Source organism: Loxodonta africana, chromosome 4, assembly GCF_030014295.1.
Source record: "Loxodonta africana isolate mLoxAfr1 chromosome 4, mLoxAfr1.hap2, whole genome shotgun sequence".
In the NCBI taxonomy this organism is placed as follows: Eukaryota; Metazoa; Chordata; class Mammalia; order Proboscidea; family Elephantidae; genus Loxodonta; species Loxodonta africana.
Window position 1 is genome coordinate 103,650,788 of NC_087345.1, and position 20,214 is coordinate 103,671,001.

General features: G+C 38.3%; 1 protein-coding gene across 1 annotated transcript in view; it reads left to right on the plus strand.

Annotated features, from left to right (window-relative positions):
• The first annotated feature begins 6,832 nt into the window (after nucleotides 1-6,832).
• The window catches only part of KIF21A (kinesin family member 21A), a 97,561-nt gene continuing 84,179 nt past the window's right edge, over nucleotides 6,833-20,214 (plus strand). The window contains exons 1-3 of the mRNA XM_064285168.1: nucleotides 6,833-6,929; nucleotides 19,510-19,763; nucleotides 19,869-20,051. Coding sequence (XP_064141238.1) covers nucleotides 6,833-6,929; nucleotides 19,510-19,763; nucleotides 19,869-20,051 — 534 coding nt within the window. The remainder of the gene's footprint in view (nucleotides 6,930-19,509; nucleotides 19,764-19,868; nucleotides 20,052-20,214) is intronic.

Consider the following 20,214-nt stretch of genomic DNA (forward strand, 5'->3'; position numbering starts at 1 on the left):
CTTCTGTAACTAAATCTCCTGTCTCCGTTTTGTAAGAACGCTTGTGACAACACTGGGCCCACCAAAAGAATTCAGGAAAATTTCCCCACTTCAAGGTTCTTAACTTAAGCACATCTGCCAAGTCCCTTTTTACTATGTAACATAACATAATCATAGGCTCTAGGAATTTGAATGTTGACATATTCAGGAGGAAGCTATTCAGCCTACACTGACTTGTTTCTGCTCTTGACATATTTTGTACTCAGAGGTAGCAATGGCTGCTACCAGAAAAAAAAAAAAAAAAGTATCCCAACTTCCTAGTAGAAAATATAAACAGAAAGAAAAATATGGGAACTTAAGTTAAATGATTGTGGAAGAGGCATCCCAGTGCCGTCGAGTCGATTCTGTCTCATAGAGACTCTATAGGACAGAGTAGAACTGCCCCATAGAGTTTCCAAGGAGCGCCTGGCAGATTCGAACTGCCGACCCTTTGGTTCACAGCCGTAGCACTTAACCACTACGCCACCAGTGATTCTGGAAGAGGCATAGAGAATATAAAAGTCCTTACTATACCACTGTTTTGTAATATAATTGCTAATCTGTTCTTTTAATTTGATTTATTTTTCTTTACATTTATCAGCATGCATTTTTATTTCAGGACATGTAGAAAATGTAGTATATTGTCAAACATTTGATTCAGGGATTCTGAAGTCAGAGAATTAAGTTTAAAGAAGCATAGTTGGAGATTTGTGATTTACAAATGGGATTAGTTTTTTTTTCCCTACATGGACAGATAGATTAATGATGTCATGAATGGAGCTGCTTTGACTTATTTATTACTGTCACTGCACTATGTCAGATGCCACTCCTGTGACTATGCCGAGTTAAAAAATGCATAATCAGTAGTTTTAATGATTGTGGTCTTGAAGCAGTAGAACTTAGTGTAATAAAGATTGTAAGGTACCATCCTGTATTAGTTTTCTGTTGCTGTGTATCAAATTACCACAAATTTAGGGACTTTAAAAATACATGCTTATTATATCACAGTTTTCATGGATCAGGACTGCAGGTATGTTTTAGCTGGATCCTCTGCTCAGGTCTCACAAGACTGCAATCAAGGTATCCTCAGGGCTGCAGTTATCATCTGGGAGTCGAGGTCCTCTTCCAAGCCCAAGCAGAATTCATTTTCCTGTTGTTGAACTGAGGCCCTAGTTTTTTTGCTAGCTGTTGCCTGGAGACATCTCTCAGTTGCTAACGTCACCCCTCTTCAGAGGCAGTTTACAACTTGACTCTTTGCTTTCTTCCTAAATAAGAACTATATGTTTCTGTTCCGACTTACCTACAAATTCAACTTAAAGACAGACTTAGGAACAGATCTTGCTCATAACGTGGGGACTGCCTGTACTCAAGAAGAGGGTATTACACAAGGGCATCGGTCACAGGGGATCATCTTAAAATTCTGCCTACCACACCCTACCTACAAAAATGTGTTCCTTGTGTTCTCTTGCTTAGTGTTGCCTTGTCACTTTTGATTTATTAGATGATAACGAAATTAAGAGTTATTTAGTGTTTATGGTAGGTGTTATTTTTTTCTCGATGGTAAAAATTTTTATCAGTAACTTATGTTCATTACTTTAGAACCAGAACCTTTTTTTAAATTTTATTTATTTTGTTGTTGAGAATATACACAGCAAAACATACACCAGCTCAACAGTTTCTACATGTACTATTTATTGACATTGATTACATTCCTAGAGTTGTGCAACAATTCTCACCCTCCTTTTCTGAGCTGTTCCTCGCCCATTAATATAAACTCACTGCCCCCTAAGGTTCCTGTCTAATCCTTCAAGTTACTGCTGTCAATTTGATCCCATATGGATAATTCTTAAAAAAGCTTAATGCCCAAGGCAGACTTTTTTTTTATTGTGCTTTAAGTGAAAGTTTACAGTTTGAGTAAGTCTCTCATACAAAAACTTATACACACATTGCTATGTGACCCTAGTTGCTCTCCCTATAATGTGATGGCACATTCCCCCTCTCTACCCCATATCCCTCGTGTCCACTCAACCAGCTCCTGTCCCCCTCTGCCTTCTCATCTCGCCTCCAGACAGGAGCTGCCCTCTTAGTCTCATGTATCTACTTGAGCTAAGAAGCACACTCCTCACCAGTATCATTTTATGTTTTATAGTCCAGTCTAATCTTTGTCTGAAGAGTTGGCTTCGGGAATGGTTTTAGTTTTGGGCTAACAGATAGTCTGGGGCCATGTCTTCTGGGGTCCCTCAGGTATCAGTCAGACCATCAAATCTGGTCTTTTTACTAGAATTTGAGTTCTGCACCCCACTTTTCTCCTGCTCCATCAGAGACTCTCTGTTGTGTTCCCTGTCAGGGCGGTCATTGGTGGTAGCCAGGCACCATCTAGTTCTTCTGGTCTCAGGCTGAAGGATTCTTTGGTTTATGTGGTCTTTTCTGTCTCTTGGGCTAATATTTTCCTTGTGTCTTTGGTGTTCTTCATTCTTCTTTGCTCCAGGTGGATTGGGACCAACTGAAGCATCTTTGATGGCCACTCGCCAGCTTTTAAGACCCCAGATGCCACTTATACCAAAGTGGAATGCAGAACATTTTTTTAAAAAAACTTTGTTATGCCAATTGACCTAGATGTCCCCTGAAACCATGGTCCCCAGACCCCTGACAAGGCAGACATTTTTTACTGGTTAAGCTAAACTGTTGTTGGTTTTAAGAAGACTTCAGGGGTTGTTTTTGGTTCAAGGTTTAAAGATTATCTCAGGGCAATAGTTTTTGGTGTTCACCTAATTTTGATGGCTCTAGGAAGTCTGTGGTCCATGAGAATTTGAAATTCTGTCCTGCATTTTCTTCCTTTGATCAGGATTCTTCTATGGAATCTTCGAACAAAGTGTTCAGTAGTGGTAGCCAGGCACCATCCAGTTCTGGTCTCATGGCAAAGGAGGCAGTTGTTCATGGAAATGGTTAGCCACACATTTCATATCCTGCTTTTATTCCTGATGTTCCTTCTTCCTCTGTTGCTCCAGGTGAATAGAGGCCATTGTTGTGCCTTGGATGACCACTTGTAAGCTTTTAAGACCCCAGGCACTACACAAGAACTAAGAGGTAGAACAGAGGCACTAAGTATATTATTAGACCAGTTAATTGGGATGTCCCTTGTAACTATGACCCTAAACCTCCAAACAAAGAAACTAAATCCCGTGAGGTTTTTGGTTGTATGCAAGCAGCCTCAGCAACTACTCTTTTTTTTTTTTTTTGGTGCTGTTGTAAATGTATCACTCAACTTTTGCCCATTCAACTTTTTGTTGTTGCTGTTAGGTGCCATCAAGTTGGTTCCAACTCATAGCATTTTGTACAACAGAACAAAATGCTGCTTGGTCCTGCGCTGTCCTCACAATCGTTGTTATGTTTGAGCCCATTGTTGCAGCCACTGTGTCAGTCTATCTTGTTGAAGGTCTTCCTCTTTTTTGCTGGCCCTCTATTTACCAAGCATGATGTCCTTCTCCAGGAACTGATCCCTCCTGATAACATGTACAAAGGATGTGAGACGTAATCTCGCCATCCTTGTTTCTAAGGAGCATTCTGGTTGTACTTCTCCCAGGACACATTTGTTCATTCTTTTGGCAGTCCGTGGTATATTCAATATTCTTCGCCAACACCACAATTCAAAGGCGTCAATTCTTGTTCTTTGTCCTCCTTATTCATCATCCAGCTTTTGCATGCGTATGAGGCGATTGAAAACACCGTGGCTTGAATCAGGCACTCTTGAGTCTTCAAGATAACATTTTTGCTTTTCAACACTTTAAAGAGATCTTTTGTAGCAGATTTGCCCAATGGAATGCATCTTTTGATTTCTTGAATGCTGCTTCCATGAGTGTTGATTGTGGATCTAAGTAAAATGAAATCCTTGACAACTTCAATCTTTTCTCCATTTATCATGATGTTGCTTACTGGTCCAGTTGTAAGGATTTTTGTTTTCTTTATGTTGAGGTGCAACCATACTGAAGGCTGTGGTCTTTGATCTTCATCATAAAGTGCTTCAATTCCTCTTCACTTTCAGCAGGCAAGGTTGTGTCATCTGCATATCACAGGTCATTAATGAGTCTTCCTCCAATCCTGATGCTGTATTCTTCTTCATATAGTCCAGTTTCTGAGATTATTTGCTCAGCATACAGATTAAATAGGTACAGTGAAAGGATACAACCTTGACACCCGCCTTTCCTGACTCTAAACCATGCAGTATCCCCTTGTTCTGTCCGAACAACTGCCTCTTTATCTATGTATGGGTTCCTCATGAGCATGATTAAGTGTTCTAGAATTCCCATTCTTTGCAATGTTATCCATAATTTATTATGATCCACTCAGTTGAATGCCTTTCTGTAGTCAATAAAACACAGGTAAATATTTAAACATCTTGCTGGTGTTCCCTGCCATCTTGCTAGTATTACCTGCCTTCAGCCAGGATCCATCTGACAACAGCAGTGATATCCCTGGTTCCACGCCCTCTTCCGAATCCAGCTTTAATTTTCGGTCAGTTCCCTGTTGATATGCATTCAACTTTACAGGTGTACAGCTCAGCAATTACAATAATTGGCAATGCAGCCCTACCATTAATCAATGTGTTATTTACATTACCATTAACCCCAAATTTTCCCTCTCTCCCACCCCTAAAAAACCAAACCCACTGCCGTCGAGTCAATTCTGACTCATAGCGACCCTATAGGACAGAGTAGAACTGCCCAATAGTGTTTCCAAGGAGCGCCTGGTGTATTTGAACTGCCAGCTTTTTGGTTAGCAGCTGTAGCACTTAACCACTACACACCAGGGTTTCCTAGTAACCACTAAAAAACTTTGTTCTCTATACATTTGTCTTTTCTTGTCTTTTTATATAAATGAGGTCATACAATATTTGTCCTTTTGTGATCGACTTACTTCACTCAGCCATAATGTCTTCCGGCTCCATACATGTTGTGCGTATATCAAAACTTCGTTTCTCCTACTGGCCGAGTAGTATTTCATTGTATGTATATACCACATTTTGTTTATCCATTCATCTGTTGATGGGCATTTAGGTTGTTTCCACCTTTTGGCTATTGTGAATAGTGCTGCAGTGAACATTGCCGTATGCCTTAATTATCTAGTACTGCTATAACAGAAATACCACAAGTGGATGGCTTGAACAAAGAGAGATTTATTCTCTCACAGTCTAGGAGGCTAGAAGTCTCAATTCTGGTGCCAGCTCCAGGGGAAGGCTTTCTCTCCCTGTAGGCTCTGGGAGAAGGTCCTTGTCATCAATCTTTTCCAGTCTAGGAGCTTCTCAGCACAGGGACCCCTGGTCCAAAGAACCTGCTGGTCTCCTGGCTCTTGTTTCTTGGTGGTATGAGGTGGCCCTGTCTCTCTGCTTGCTTCTTTCCTTTATATTTCAAAAGAGATTGATTTAAGACAAAACCCAATCTTGTAAATTGAGCCCTGCCTCATTAACATAACTGCCTCTAATTCTGCCTCATTAACATCATAGAGGTTAGATTTACAACACATAAGAAAATCACATCAGATGACAAAATGGTGGACAGTCACAAAATACTGGGAATCATGGCCTAACCAATTTGATGTACAGTTTTGGGTACACAATTCAATCCATAACAGTGTACAAGTCTGTTTTGGGGCCTCTACTTTCAAGTCTTTTGTGTATATACCTAGAAGTGGAATTGCTAGGTAGTCCTTTTTTTAAGGAACCACCACACCGTTTTCCATAACAGCTGTACCATTTTGTATTCCCACCAGCAATGGATAAGAGTAGAACCAAAATCTTTATGTGTACAATATAATCCATAATTTTATCATGTAATTTCTGTTTCTCAGAAGCAGAACTGAAATGAGAAGTCTTTTCTCCCCTCTACAGAGTGATTGTAAACACAAAATAATATATATCTGGCATAAAGCATGTATTATTGTCATTATATTCAGTCATTAATACCAGTTTTTCTCATGGTGAAATAGTTTAATAAACATACCATATTGTTAAGGATAGAGATATTCTCTTCCTTTTGCCAAAGAGTACATATGATTTCATTTAGAAAAAAATTTACAGAAAGAGTTTTGAAAATTCTGCATATAATTGGGATGGGAGTGTAAGAAGAAAAAAACAGAATATTATAAATGTTATTGACCTTGGAATGAGAGTTGAGATATCCAGTTATCGCTGTTGTCCTGAGATTGCTTCCCCATCTTTACTCCTCTCTCAAATATTCTTCCATCTTTCCTTTAAGCTTTCAAAACAGAACGGAAGTGTTAAGAATTACGTCTTTTTATTGTAAGAAGTTTAAAAGATAATTCCATTGACCAACAAAGATAAAAAAGCCCTAAACCAGTTGCTGTTGAGTTGATTCCAACTCATGTGTGTCGGAATAGAACTGTGGTACGTGGAGTTTTCAATGGCTGATTTTGTGGAAGGCCTTTCTTCCAAACAAAGATAGAGATGATGCTTTTTAATGTTGCATTATAACTTATTACATATTTAACAATAAAATTCATTGCATATGTAGCAAACTCTAGGTCTACCCAGAAAAGAGAATAGGTCAATGACTTGCTTATGAAGGGCTAGAGTATTGTGGGGACTTTGGGGACTCTATATTCTAGGCCAATATTGATGTCAGGAATGGGAGTGAAAGAGATGGTGACACAGTAGATAGTGCTAAAAAAGGGTTGTTGCCATTTCCTGATACTAACCTAATTTGGTCAGGATCCTGGCAGGAAACAGATGGCACATTCAAACAGGATAATTTGGGAGAGCGTATTAGAGGATGGGCAGCATTAAGGGAAACTTTAAGGGATGAGGCAGTACTCTGGTGTTAACAACAGTAGAGAGTCTGCTGCATTACTAGCTATAGAAGTAAGAAGTAGCTGCCTGATAGGAGCTGTGGCCTTTGGTAGAGGGACACAGCCAGTCAGCTGAACCTGGCAGGGAAGGAACCTTGACCTCATTCCTCTCCTACCCTACAGTCTCCTCCTGTTGCCTTCCGTTGACTGATCCCAACTAGAAACCTGAGGACAAGGAAGGCCATTGTTGTGGCCCGTCAATGTCAATTTCCCAGGGCACAGGGTGAAGTGAAGATGAGTGAAGACATTGATCTAGAGTGGAAAAACTAAAAAATGTTTGACAGAGTCTCTAATGAGCCTTTTGGTGGCATCTTCTGTCTCGGGGAGACTGTGAGTGTTCATTCTGGAGGATAGTGTCTTAGCTTGGATGCTTAATAAAACATTCCTAAATTTTAGCAACTCTTACCCTGGTGCTTCTTCCACAAAGCATTACGCCATAAACAGGGAACAAAAGTATTTGCAGTATCTTTGCCTTTGTTTTACCTGAAATGACTTTTTCTGCCTTCTCAGCCTGGAAAATTCTAATCACCCTTTGAAACCCAGGTCAAATATAATTTCCTCTACCTCTCTCCCTGCTCTCTGAGTAATCTTTGTTCCATTCCCCCTTTGATTATATTTCACTAGGTGCATATTTAGTTTCATTCTAGCTATTTTTTTTTTTTCTCTCTCCTGTGAGTACACGCCTCAAGGTTGCTTTGTTTTGATTTTTAAATCTTTGCCTTACACGCTGTTTTGCATTTAGTCGGTAACTCCACAGGAGTTGCTGAAGTTTTTCTAACGGCTGACAGTTATAGATGTGCCACCAGGTACAGCCACCAGAACCATAGAAACTATATGAGCACTTTGGACGATGGAGAGTGGATCAGGTTATCACTTAAAGTGCTCCTTTTTCTCAAAAAAGAACAAAAAACTTTCTCAGATTTTTGGAGCAGAAACCTTTCTATTTCTGTGAGAGAGACTAAAGAAGAAAGCCCCAGAGTTCCCAAAAGGATTAATTTCAGGGATATAGAGGACTGGAGCCCTGATGGTGCAGTGGTTAAGAGCTTGGTTGCTAACTGAAAGGTCTGCAGTTAGCAGTCAGTCCTTGGAAACCCTATGGGGCAGTTCTACTCTGTCCTTTAAGGTCGCTAGGAGTCAGAATTGACTAGACGCCAAAAAGTTTGATTTGATTTGTTTTAAAGGACTGGTCTTTTCCCTAAATACAGAATTTGGCTACTTCCTTCTTTATCTTATTTGTCTGTGTGCACTATTGAGTGTAGTTCTCTGAACATCTGGTGCGAAGCAGAGGGATACAGTACTAGTTTCCTTGCTTATGAGAGGGGTTCTCTCGATATGCTGTAACATTATTTGAGCCATGGGGATAAACAGTTAGGAGGCATGGAAGTAAAAATCAAAGGAAGATGCATGGTGTTTCATCACCCTATTTCCCATGCTTCCTTTCCCTAGTTAGCTGCTATGGGAATGCACTTGAGGGAAATAAATCTTTGTTTTCTAAGTGGTGCTGCAAGTACAAGAATGAGTTGCTTAATCTAGAGATTGCATTCTCAAACCTTAACTACATACACTGTATATTGAGCATTTTAATTGAAGATAGGTATGCCTATGAATATCTTTTGGTGTTATTGAGTAAGAATAAACGATTCAGGTTGGCCACACAGAGACGAAGCAGTAGGATATATAGGTAATTATATGGATTAAGATAAAATGGGTAGTTTTTAAAAGTGATTCATCATTAATAGATTAAAAAGTTAGGTTCTCTGTTACCTGTTACCTGCCTCCTCTGTCATTCACAGAAGTGCATGTTTCCTGGTACCTGGTACACATTGCTGTGTCTTATTGTTCTTAGGTTTTTTGCTGAAACAATAATTTCTTTAATGGAATTACTGAGGTGTGTTTCTTTCTTGAAGAAATACCTGTCTTCCTATCAACCATCATTGTAATTAAAGTTTTTTTAGGCAGAGGGAATTTCTTTTTGTGCACCTGAGTTACTTTTTATACAGTTCCTGAACTCTTTAGAAAAACAATCAGCAATGCCGTAGTGGTGTCACAAGTTTCTGTGGTGTGTCAGAAACTTTTCTAGAACAGAAGGTGGAGGATTGAAGTAAGGCAGATGCTTCCTTGATTTGGTGTCCACTAACTGGGAGGAACTAGAGAAGGATCAGAAAGGGGACCAGAAACCCCAGTGGCTTGGTTGTGGTGATAAAATGATAGTTGTCTAACTTTTAGGGAATGGAAGGCAGAAAATTAGTAAAATGTAGTTCATATTAAGAAATGTAATCGAGTACTTGTAAGTAGCATCCAATATAATAATCATCCAAGACACTAAAAATGAGATAAAGAAACTCAAAGTATCTGTACAGGCAACAGGTTTATTGGTGCCATATAGGAAGAACAAAGGTATTATTAACAAGGTGCCACGTGGGCTAGTTACAGATGGCTGTAAGCAAAAGAGCCACACAAAATGGGAATCAGGTCAGATTATTGAGTAAACTGGAGAAGGACCACAGTCACGTGGGGATGAGCTCAGAATAACTCAAGCAAAAGAGAAGAGACAGTTTACAAAGACATTTAGGTAGTGGAAAATTTATCACAGCTGTGAAACTGTAGGTTAAGGACAACAGTACTTTCTACCAGGACAAGAAATCAGCAACAGCCACCAGTAAAAAGAAAGACGTTTTATATTACTCCTCTTCTATTGTGGGGAAAATAATTAAATAACAATTAGCAAAAGAAAAGTCTATCCTTTGTCATGTTTTTCATAAAATGGGGAATAGAGAAACAGGAGAGGTGAGGATGTGAAGGAAAGTCTGGAAATACTATAAACACAGCATGTGTTTAAAAATATAGCTTTGATTGTCTACATCCTTGGGCTTAGGTTACTGGGTGATGTTGCTACAACTCTACTAATTGAGAAAAAATATATAGATGACTAGACAAGTCCTGGGAGGGTATAAATTATACTGACATGCATTTATTTGTTTCTCTTAAGTCAACATCCTTCAGTAACTATAAATCTTTGATTAGTCATTTGTCAACATTCTAGTCAATAGCATTTAATTTAATTTAATTCAATATAAGAACAAATTGTGCTATAACCACTTAATGTCCTTTTTTAAAAGAACTTGTCACTCAGGAACTTAGTTCTGTTTCTTTCTGGATGAAATTTTCTTATAGATACATGGGAAGAGTAAAATAGTAATAATATTGAAAGAATAGAAATACCCATTTTGGGTTCTGCTGTACTCTGTACTGGTATGAATGGCAGGGTATACTTGAATTAAACCTGTATTACAATAAGGCTTGATTACTTATTACTATAAAAAAATTAATTTTGGGATTATAACTTTGCTATTAGAGATGTAACATTATTTATCTTGATCATCTCTGTATAGCAGTATATATGTGTTTGTGTGTATATGTACACATATACCCAGGTAATGTTCACTGTTGTGTTATACTTATATTCCTGAAATAGTAGTTTTATCTTTAATTGTCCTGAAGATATCCATTCTTTAACATGTTAGAAGGCCTGGATTGATTTAAGATGCCAATGTGATTTATAAGGGAACTGACTTGGAGAATTTTCAAGTGGTGTTGTAACAACAATAACACATCAGCAAAACCACTTTATAGAATGTAGTCTTTCATTGGGAAACCCTAGTGGCGTAGTGGTTAAGTGCTACGGCTGCTAACCGAAAGGTTGGCAGTTCAAATCCTCCAGGCGCTCCTTGGAAACCCTGTGGGGGAGTTCTACTCTGTCCTGTAGGGTCACTATGAGTCAGAATTGACTCAACGGCAATGGGTTTGATTTTTTTTTTTAGTCTTTCATTGCTGCGTATCTCAGTTGTTCAATATACTTATGATACAGATGTGGTAGTAATGATATTTATTTTCATTTTACAGATAAGGAGACCAAGGCTAAGAGAGTAACTTACTAAAGATCATAGCTAGTATGTGTCAAGACCTGTGAAATGTCTTGAGATTTTACCCTATTTACAAGCTAACGAGTTAGTCTGTTACTGTTTTGTGGGTACTGACAGAAGACATGAGACTCCTGGCTTAGAGATAATGGGCTTTTATTACTCATAGCACAGTAAGCAACTTGATTTAAACTGCTTCCCCATTCCCCCCAAGCCCAATGGAGGCAATGCAGGTAGACTTATTATATGGATACTGTGCCATCAGTGGAACATAAGGAAGACTGAACTTGGGAACTTGCCACTTTTAGTTTAAGTGGAAGCAAGCCATCTCTTTGTCAGGGGGAAGATGTTATCTCATCCTTAAATGTTGCTTGCTGCAAGCTCAGCACTGAGAAATAATCCATGTAAACAGTAGTCATACTTTTGGTACACCCAGCAAGAATGTGCAAGGGTGCTCAGGTTGCATGGCAGACTACCTCTTCCAGCACTATGAAGCTGAATTAAAGCTTAAAATCAGTTTTGCTGAGGTTCATCACTGAAGCTCTAGCTGAAAAGAACCCAAAACATACTTATCTCCTTATTTTTCTGTTCTATCTAGGACATCTTGAAACTAGTCTTCTTGGTTATGGCTTGTTTGATATATTCACTAACTAAAATCAGTTTTTGTTATTTTGAATGCAGAAGACAGAGCGCAGGGCCCAATTTTAGGAAAATTACTGGTCTTAGTCTTGGAATCTCCTCTGATCTTCACTAACTAATGCCACAGTCAGGTGCCATGGTGATGATTTTTATAAATGAAATTTCTTATCCTGATTCTTACTGCAACATTTGCTACAAAAACTACAAAAAGCAGTGGCCATGGTGTCAGCTACGTATGACTCATGGTGATCCCATGTGTGACAGAGTAGACCTGTGCTCCATAGGGTTTTCAATGGCTGTGATCTTTCATTACCACACGTCTATCAGTTTGTCATACTGTGGTGGCTTGCATGTTGCTGATACAGGAAGCTATGCCACCGGTATTTCAAGTACAAGAAGGGTCACTGATAGTGGACAGGTTTCAGTGAAGCTTCCAGACTGAGACTAGGAAGAAGGACTTGGTGGTCTACTTCTGAAAAAATTGGCCAGTGAAAACCTTTTATGAATAGCAGCAGAACATTGTCTGATATAGTGCCGGAATATGAGCCCCTCAGGTTGAAAGGCACTCAAAGTATTACTGGGGAAAAGCTGCCTCTTCAAAGTAGAGTTGATCTTAATGAGGCCAAGCTTTCAGAACCTTAATTTGCTGCTGTGGCATGACTCAAAATGAGAAGAAATAGCTGTAAAGAGTCATTAATAATCAATACATGGAATGTACAAAATATGAATTATAAGTCATCAAAAAGAAAATGGAACACACAAAGATCAATACCCTAGGGAAGAGTGAACTGAAATGCACTGGTTTTGGCCATTTTGAATCAGATGATCATATGGCCTACTATGCTGGGAAGGACAAATTGAAGAGGAATGACATTACATTCATCATCAAAAAGAACATTTCAAGATCTATCCTGAAGTACATCCCTGTCAGCGATAAGATAATATCCATATGCTTACAAGAAGACCAGTAAATATGACTATTATTTAGATTTACACATCAATCACTAATGCCAGAGATGAAGAAATTGAAGATTTTTATTAACTTCTGCAGTTGTACTAGGATGTTGATGTTTATGAGTTCCTTTTCTTTTTTGACAATTTCCAATTTTCATAGATTTATACTTCATACATTTCACCTTCCAATTCTTAATGGATGTTTGCGGCTGTTTCTTCTTATTTTGAGTTGTGCCCATCAGCAAATGAAGGTTTTGAAAACTTGACTCCATCCATGTCATTAAGGTCAACTCTACTTTTAGAAGGCAGCTCTTCTTAGTCATTCTTTGAGTGCCTTTCAACTGAGGGGCTTATTTTCTGGCACTTTTTCAGACAATGTTCCACTGCTGTTCATAAAGTTTTCATTGGCTAGTTTTTTTCAGAAGCAGACTGCCACCTGACACCTGTCCACCATGTGTGACCCTGCTGTATTTGAATACCAGTGGCATAGCTTCTAGTATCACAGCAACACACAAGCCCCCACAGTACAACAAACTGACAGATGCATGGGGGACCTTGAGCATATCCCTCCTGAATTTGGAGACCATCTCAAGAATAGATTTGATGCATTGAACACTGATGACTGATGACCAGAAGAGTTGTAGAAGGACATCAAGGATATCATACGTGAAACAAATGAAAGGTGATTAAAAAGACAGGAGAGAAAGAAAACACCAAAACAGATGTCAGAATAGATTCTGAAAGTTGCACTTGAACATAGAGTAGCTAAAGCAAATGGAAGAAATGACCACATAAAAGAGTTGAACAGGAGTTTTCAAAGGTTGGCACGAGAAGACACAGTAAAGTATAATGACACATGCAAAGACTTGGAGTTCAAAAATCAAAAGGGAATAACACACTCAGCATTTCTCAAGTTGAAAGAACTGAAGAAAAAATTCAAGCCTCGAGTTGCAGTTCTGAAGGATTATATGGGCAAAATATTGAACAACACAGGAAGCATCAAAAGAAAATGGAAGAAATACACAGAGTCACTGTGCCAAAAAGAATTGGTCGATGTTCAGGCATTTCAGGAGGTAGCATATAATCAAGAACCAATGATATTGAAGGAGGAAGTCCAACCTGCACTGAGGGCGTTGGCGAAAAACAAAGCTACAGGAATTGACAGAATACCAATTGAGATGTTGCAACAAATCGATGTAGCACTGGAAGTGCTTAGTCGTCTTTACCAAGAAAATTGGAAGATAGCTACTCGGGCAACTGACTGGAAAAGATCCATATTTGTGCCCATTCCGAAGAAAGGTAATACAACAGAATTTGGAAATTGTCAAGCAGTATCATTAATATCACCACAAGTAAAATTTTGCCAAAGATCCTTCAAATCAGTTGCAGCAGTATATCGACAGGGAACTGCCAGAAATTCAGGCCAGATTCGAAAGAGGATGTGGAACAAGGGATATCATTACTGATGTCAAATGGATCTTGGCTGAAAGCAGGGAATACCAGAAAGATGTTTACCGTGTTTTGTTGACTATGCAAAGGCATTTGACTGTGTGGGTTGTAATAAATTATGGATAACACTAAGAAGAATGGAAATTCCAGAACACTTGATGGTGTTCATACGAAACCCGCACATAGACCAAAAGGCAGTTGTTTGAACAGAATAAGGGGACACTGTGAGGTTTAAAATCTGGAAAGTTGTGCATCAGTGTTGTATCCTTTCACCATACTCATTTAATCTGTATGCTGAGTCAATACCAAGAAGCTGAACTACATGAAGAAGAATGCAACACTAGGATTGGAGAAGACTCATTAACAACCTATGGTATGCAGGTGATGCAACCCTGCTTGCTGAAAGCAAAGAGGACTGGAAGTACTTACTGATGAAGATCAGAGACCAAAGCCTCCAGTATGGATTGCATGTCAACATAAAGAAAACAAAAATCCTCACAACTGGACCAGTAAGCAACATGATAAACAGAGAAAAGATTGATGTTGTCAAGGATTTCATTTTACTTGAATCCACAATCAATGCCCATGGAAGCAACAGTCAGGAAATCACATGATGTATTGCATTGGGCAAATCAGCAAAAAAAAAAAAAAAAGTCTTTAAAGTGTTAAAAAGCAAAGATATCACTTTGAGAGCTAAGGTGTGCCTGACCCAAGCCATGGTATTTTCAATCGGCTCATACGCAATAAATAAAGAAGACTGAAGAAGATTTGATGCCTTTGAATTGTGGTGTTGGCAAAGAATATTGAATACACCATGGACTGCCAGAAGTACAAACAAGTCTGTCATGGAAGAAGTACAGCCACAATGTTCCTTGGAAGCTGGAATGGTGAGACTTTGTCTCATGCACTTTGGACGTGTTATCAGGAGGGCCTAGTCCCTGAAGAGAGACATGAAGCTTGGTTTGGTCAAGGGTCAACAAAAAAAGACCCTCATCAAGATGGATTGGCACAGTGGCTGCAACAATGGGCTCAAATACAGCAAAGATTGTGAGGATGGTGCGGGACCCAGTGTTTCATTGTGTTGTGCATAGGGTCACTATGAGTCAAAACTAACTCCGTGGCACCTGACAACATGATCTTTCAGAAGTAGATCATCAGGCCTTTCTTCCAAGTTGCCCCTGGGTGGATTTGAACTTTGAACCTTTCAGTTAGTAGCTGAATGCTTACCTGTTTTCACTGCCCTGAGACTCAGTAGGAACCATGAAAGAATAAGGAACTGTGGGGTAATTTTGAGTATATAAAAAAAAATTTAGTCTTCTCTTTTCCAGAAGGATTGATACATTTTTTCTATACATAATCTTATAGTTTCAAAATTGAGGTTTTTAGTTGAGTACATCTCAAACTTTTTATATTATAAATCAGGTGAATTGGCTTGGATTGGGATTCCATCTGAGAATTCCTGAATGTAAATTTAGGGGTTTAAAGAGGTTAAAATAGTTTTTGTTTGAAAGGGAATTGAAAGACGAATATATTCCTAACCTTTGATGTATAGTTAGTTACCAATTATCTTCACACGTGGGAGACCGACCATTCCCTCCCAGGTAGGCGTTTCTTAGTCCTGCTGGGAAACCGCCATTTCCTGGGTCCAGTAGAAAAGAGTTCCACCCACACTGTTGACTTTTAAAGCCACTCTTCCACCCCCGCCCATGCAAATGGATGGCATTGCTCATCATTTGTCATTCAAATATGATCCTTGCCATTAACAAGGATAATAATCAGATGAACGGATGATAAAAGATTATGTTAAAGACATTCTGAATGACGCTGGCATTCTACAGTTGGCTGTCATCTCTTCACTTCAAATGGCATTTCGTTCTTTGTTATGTTAAGAAGTATCTTAATAGCCAAATAAGTTAGCCTATGATTATAATCATTTACTTAAAACTAATGAGGCGCTGGTTTCAAACATTAGCTCAGTGTTCTTTCTCATTTAGACAGTTGTGTTTATTTTTTATCTATTTTATTACATGGATTTGTGAAGTTTCACAGAGTTACATGTGCTAAAGTAGCTAGCTATAAAGGAGGGAGAGAGCAGTCATGGGATTAAAGAGTACTAGGTTCTTGGGAGGAATCATGGTGGCACAGTGATTAAGCACTCAGCTGCTAACTGAAAAGTTGGCTGTTCGAATCTACCAGCCACTCTGTGGGAGATAGATATGGCAGTCTGCTTCTGTAAAGATTTACAGCCCCGGAAACCCTATGGGGCAGTTCTACTCTGTCCTGTAGCATTGCTTGGAGTGGGAATAGACTCCATGGCAATGGGTTTAGGTTCTTGGGAGACCTGCACCAGTTGTGTTCCTTTGGGCAAGCCTCTTCATTTCTCAGGGCTCCAGTTTCCTTATATGTAGAATGTGAATATCATCTACTCACAGAATTGGGAAAATTAACATATTTGAATGCATCTAGTAAAACACATGGTACAGAGTAAGACCTCATGCATGTCTGTCAAATTGCAGTCTAATATAGCAAGGGCAGAAATATTTTTTAAAGTCATTTAAATAGTGATTAACACATTTCTGTTCTAATCTTAAAATAACCTTTTAGCTTTGTAATAAAAAAATTCCATTAGGTTGTTTTTGTGGTAGGTGTAAAACAGCCTAGAGCAGTAGACCTGATGATGTTAGGCAGATATTTCTGTGGTGGAGATTTTTTTCTGTTTCTCAAAGTAGGGGAAATACACGAATCAGCACTTCAAAATATGTGGTTTTTCCCTTGATCGTAGTCTTTGTCTCTTGTAAAACTAAACTTGTTATTTGGGTGCTTCTATTTTTATTATGCTAACATTGTCCATGGATATCTTAAAACCAAGTGTAAGATTTGGGGATGCTTTATTTTCTTTTCTAGATTTATATATTTTCCTCCCTCAACATTTTTACTTGACTATTTTTTTTTTATCAATGTACACACAGTCTTGTTGTAAGCAGTAGAACTCTGAGGAGGGGAGATTTACATCGCTGGCATCTTCTTTCTTTTGGGGATGTTATTTACTAGTAGATAGTTTTGATGTTTACAGCACAAATAGTGAGATCTTATAGAGTGACCACTAAGGGCCACATAATTTTTCTTAAATTGAGCACATAATTTTTTTTTTTTTGGTGGTGGTATGCCGCAGGAACACAAAGTAGGGGTATCATCTCACTCAAAGAATCAGGGAAGCTTCTGAGAGAAGTGATATCTCAGTGGAGACTGAAAACATGAAACATTCAAGCTGGCAAATTGAGGAAATTGTTGGGACTCTAGAGGGTGGAGAAGAGTATCCAGGAAAAGGGAACAATGTATTTGAAGACATATAGGCAAGAGAAAGCATAGCTTTTAGTGAAACTGATTTAAAATAAACGACCTGCCGCTACTAATAAAAACAAAAATCTTTTAATGCAGTTTTTGAGCACAGCAAAAGGAGAGACGGCAGAGGGATTTGGGGATGTACTGAAAGGTTTTAAGCAAGGTCATGACCTGATCAACTTGATACTTTATAAAGATCACTGATATTGTAGTGTACAGAGAACAGATTGGTGGGAGGCAGGATCTGACTCAGGGAGATTGGTGAGGAGGCTTTTGCAATAATCCAGGTAAGAAACAATGGTAGCCTTAATTAGGGTGGTGTTGATGGTTAAGGAAAGTAATTGGTGAACTCAAGGGCTACGTCAGAGATAATAGCTCGTAGATATAGTTTGGATATGGGAAATGGGGGAAAAAGGAGGAACAAATGTTGACTCACTGGTTTTTGCCTTGGCAATAGTCAGGATGGTGATCCACTCAAAGAGAATCTGTGGTTTTGTTTTGTCGCCTCACCTGCACCCATGACTTTGTAAAGAGGGGTAGAAGCAGAGGAGTTTGGAAAGAAGAGAATAATAATTTAGAGAAAGACCACTCATTCTCAACAATATGTGGAAACAGAAAGCCTAAGCAGCTACTGCTATGGGTTTTTTATCGTCCATAAGTGTAGTTTCTTATAAGGAACCCTTTGTTTTATTTTTGATACTAGCATTTTATATGTCTAATAGTACATAAATATTATTTTCCTCTTCCTCATTTTTATAACACAGTATCCTGTAGTCAAATAGTGTTTTCATCCACAGGTGAGGAAATTGGAGCTCTCAGAGAAGAGCATGAGATTATTTACGGAATGATAGAAGTAGGGGTGGAACCCAGGTCTCCTAGCTGCCATTCCGCTGCTCTTTCCACAGTATATAGACAGCTCCACATAGATTATTGTGTTCCATTAAAACAAACAAATGTAGCTGAAAGCTTAGTATAAGAAAAACCCTAAAATCACAGAGGAAAGAAAAACATGCGTTAATTTTTTATTTATATTCTGTTCTTAAGAATTTTACTCTTGGTTAGTATAGAATTCTATTTTAGATAAACAGGGTTAGAGAAATTCAGTCACTTCTCATTATTGTCTAGCCTATACTGCTGCTCCTTGGAAACTCTATGGGGAAGTTTTACTCTGTCCTATAGGGTCGCTATGAGTCGGAATCGACTTGATGGCACTGGGTGGTGTTGTTTTATAGTGCTATTTACCTTTTCGGATCTTGATGCATTTGGAAAGGTTAAAGACAGGAGAGATTGACTTGGGCGTGGATTTATCTCTAATAAACAGATGAACTCTTTGGACATTAGGTTCCTCATATCAAAAAATAAGGATGCAGGACTAGATCCCTTTAAAATTCTTTCTTTGGTCTGTCTTTATCTTTTTATATTTTTCATCTCTGGTTGTTTTCACTTTTCTCCTTAAACTACTTCTCTGTGATAAACAGGAACCTCTTAAAAAATCTAGATATAGTAATTCAGTGGTGTATATGTCCAGGATGGTCTTGTTGATAGAGTAAATAGGGCTAGATTTTGGTTTTCTCTGTAATCAATGTATCTCCATATCTACTTTCCTTCTTTGAAAATAGGAAGAGAAGACTGAATAGTAAAGGGCTGAGATCTGGAATAGATGGGGATGGCTGTGGGGTGGGCGTAATGCTGTGGTCTTCAAAGTAAAGGTAGGATGCTCTAGGGGTTGTACGTGACGATTTGCTGGGTCGTGGAGAGAAAATACTAGAACTTCTATTTGTATTTATTTTTAATTTCTTTAAAAATTACTACTTTTGTGTATATCATATACTATATCAGTGTAATGGTACATGGGAGTATGCTTAAACATATTATACTGATAGAAGGAAATGATCATATAAGTTTGGAAACCAGTGGCGTAGAGTTTGCAAAGTGTGTCAAGGGCATCAAGATAAGTATTATGTCCTTAAGTTTTCATTTTTGCATATTATCATCCCCGAAAGCTAAAACAGCAACAACATCAACAACAAACAGCATTTTGGTAGCAGAATTTATTTAACCAAGTGCCTGCCTCTTAAAATAGTTAAGAAAAAGTATTATTTTATCTGAATAAGAATTGAATTTTAAGATAAATTTTATTCTTGTTTACGATTTTTTTGATTGTTAAGTAACTCATACTGAAATTGATTCAATATAATTCAATTTGTTTAAAATTTTTAGTTGAAGATGCAGTAGTTGATTAATTAGTGTTTTTAAAAGATTTGGCTAGGAATTTTTAAGTCTTAGTTCTTGAGTTTTTTTTTTTTTGCTTGTTTGTGGCACTTAGTTTATTTATTTGTTCTGATTATTTCTCACAGAATAAGACCACAGCTTGCCAAAGAAAAGATCGAAGGATGCCATATTTGTACATCTGTCACACCGGGCGAACCCCAAGTCTTCCTAGGGAAGGATAAGGCCTTTACTTTTGATTATGTGTTTGACATTGACTCCCAGCAAGAGCAGATCTACTTTCAGTGTATAGAAAAATTAATTGAAGGTTGTTTTGAAGGATATAATGCTACAGTTTTTGCTTATGGACAAGTAAGTACCAAATTGAGAAGGATCGTTTCAGTTGTACTTTTATTTTTGTTTCCTTGAGATTGTTGTTAAGGTTGGGTACTCATTTTTCTCTGTTCTTCTACTCAGACTGGAGCTGGAAAAACATACACAATGGGAACAGGATTTGATGTTAACATCATTGAGGAAGAACAGGGTATTATTTCTCGAGCTGTTAAACACCTTTTCAAGGGTATTGAAGAAAAAAAACATACTGCAGTTAATAATGGACTTCCTCCTCCAGACTTTAAAGTGAATGCCCAGTTCTTAGAGGTAATAGCCAACTGTGCCATCAGGTTCCTTTAAATCTTGTCCTTAAGACCATTAATCCTTATAATTATATACTCCTGGCTTCTAGTCCAGTGTCTGGCACATAATAATAAATGCTGTCTGACTAACTTAACATTAGATACTAGGTAGTAAGTGTTCCTTACTT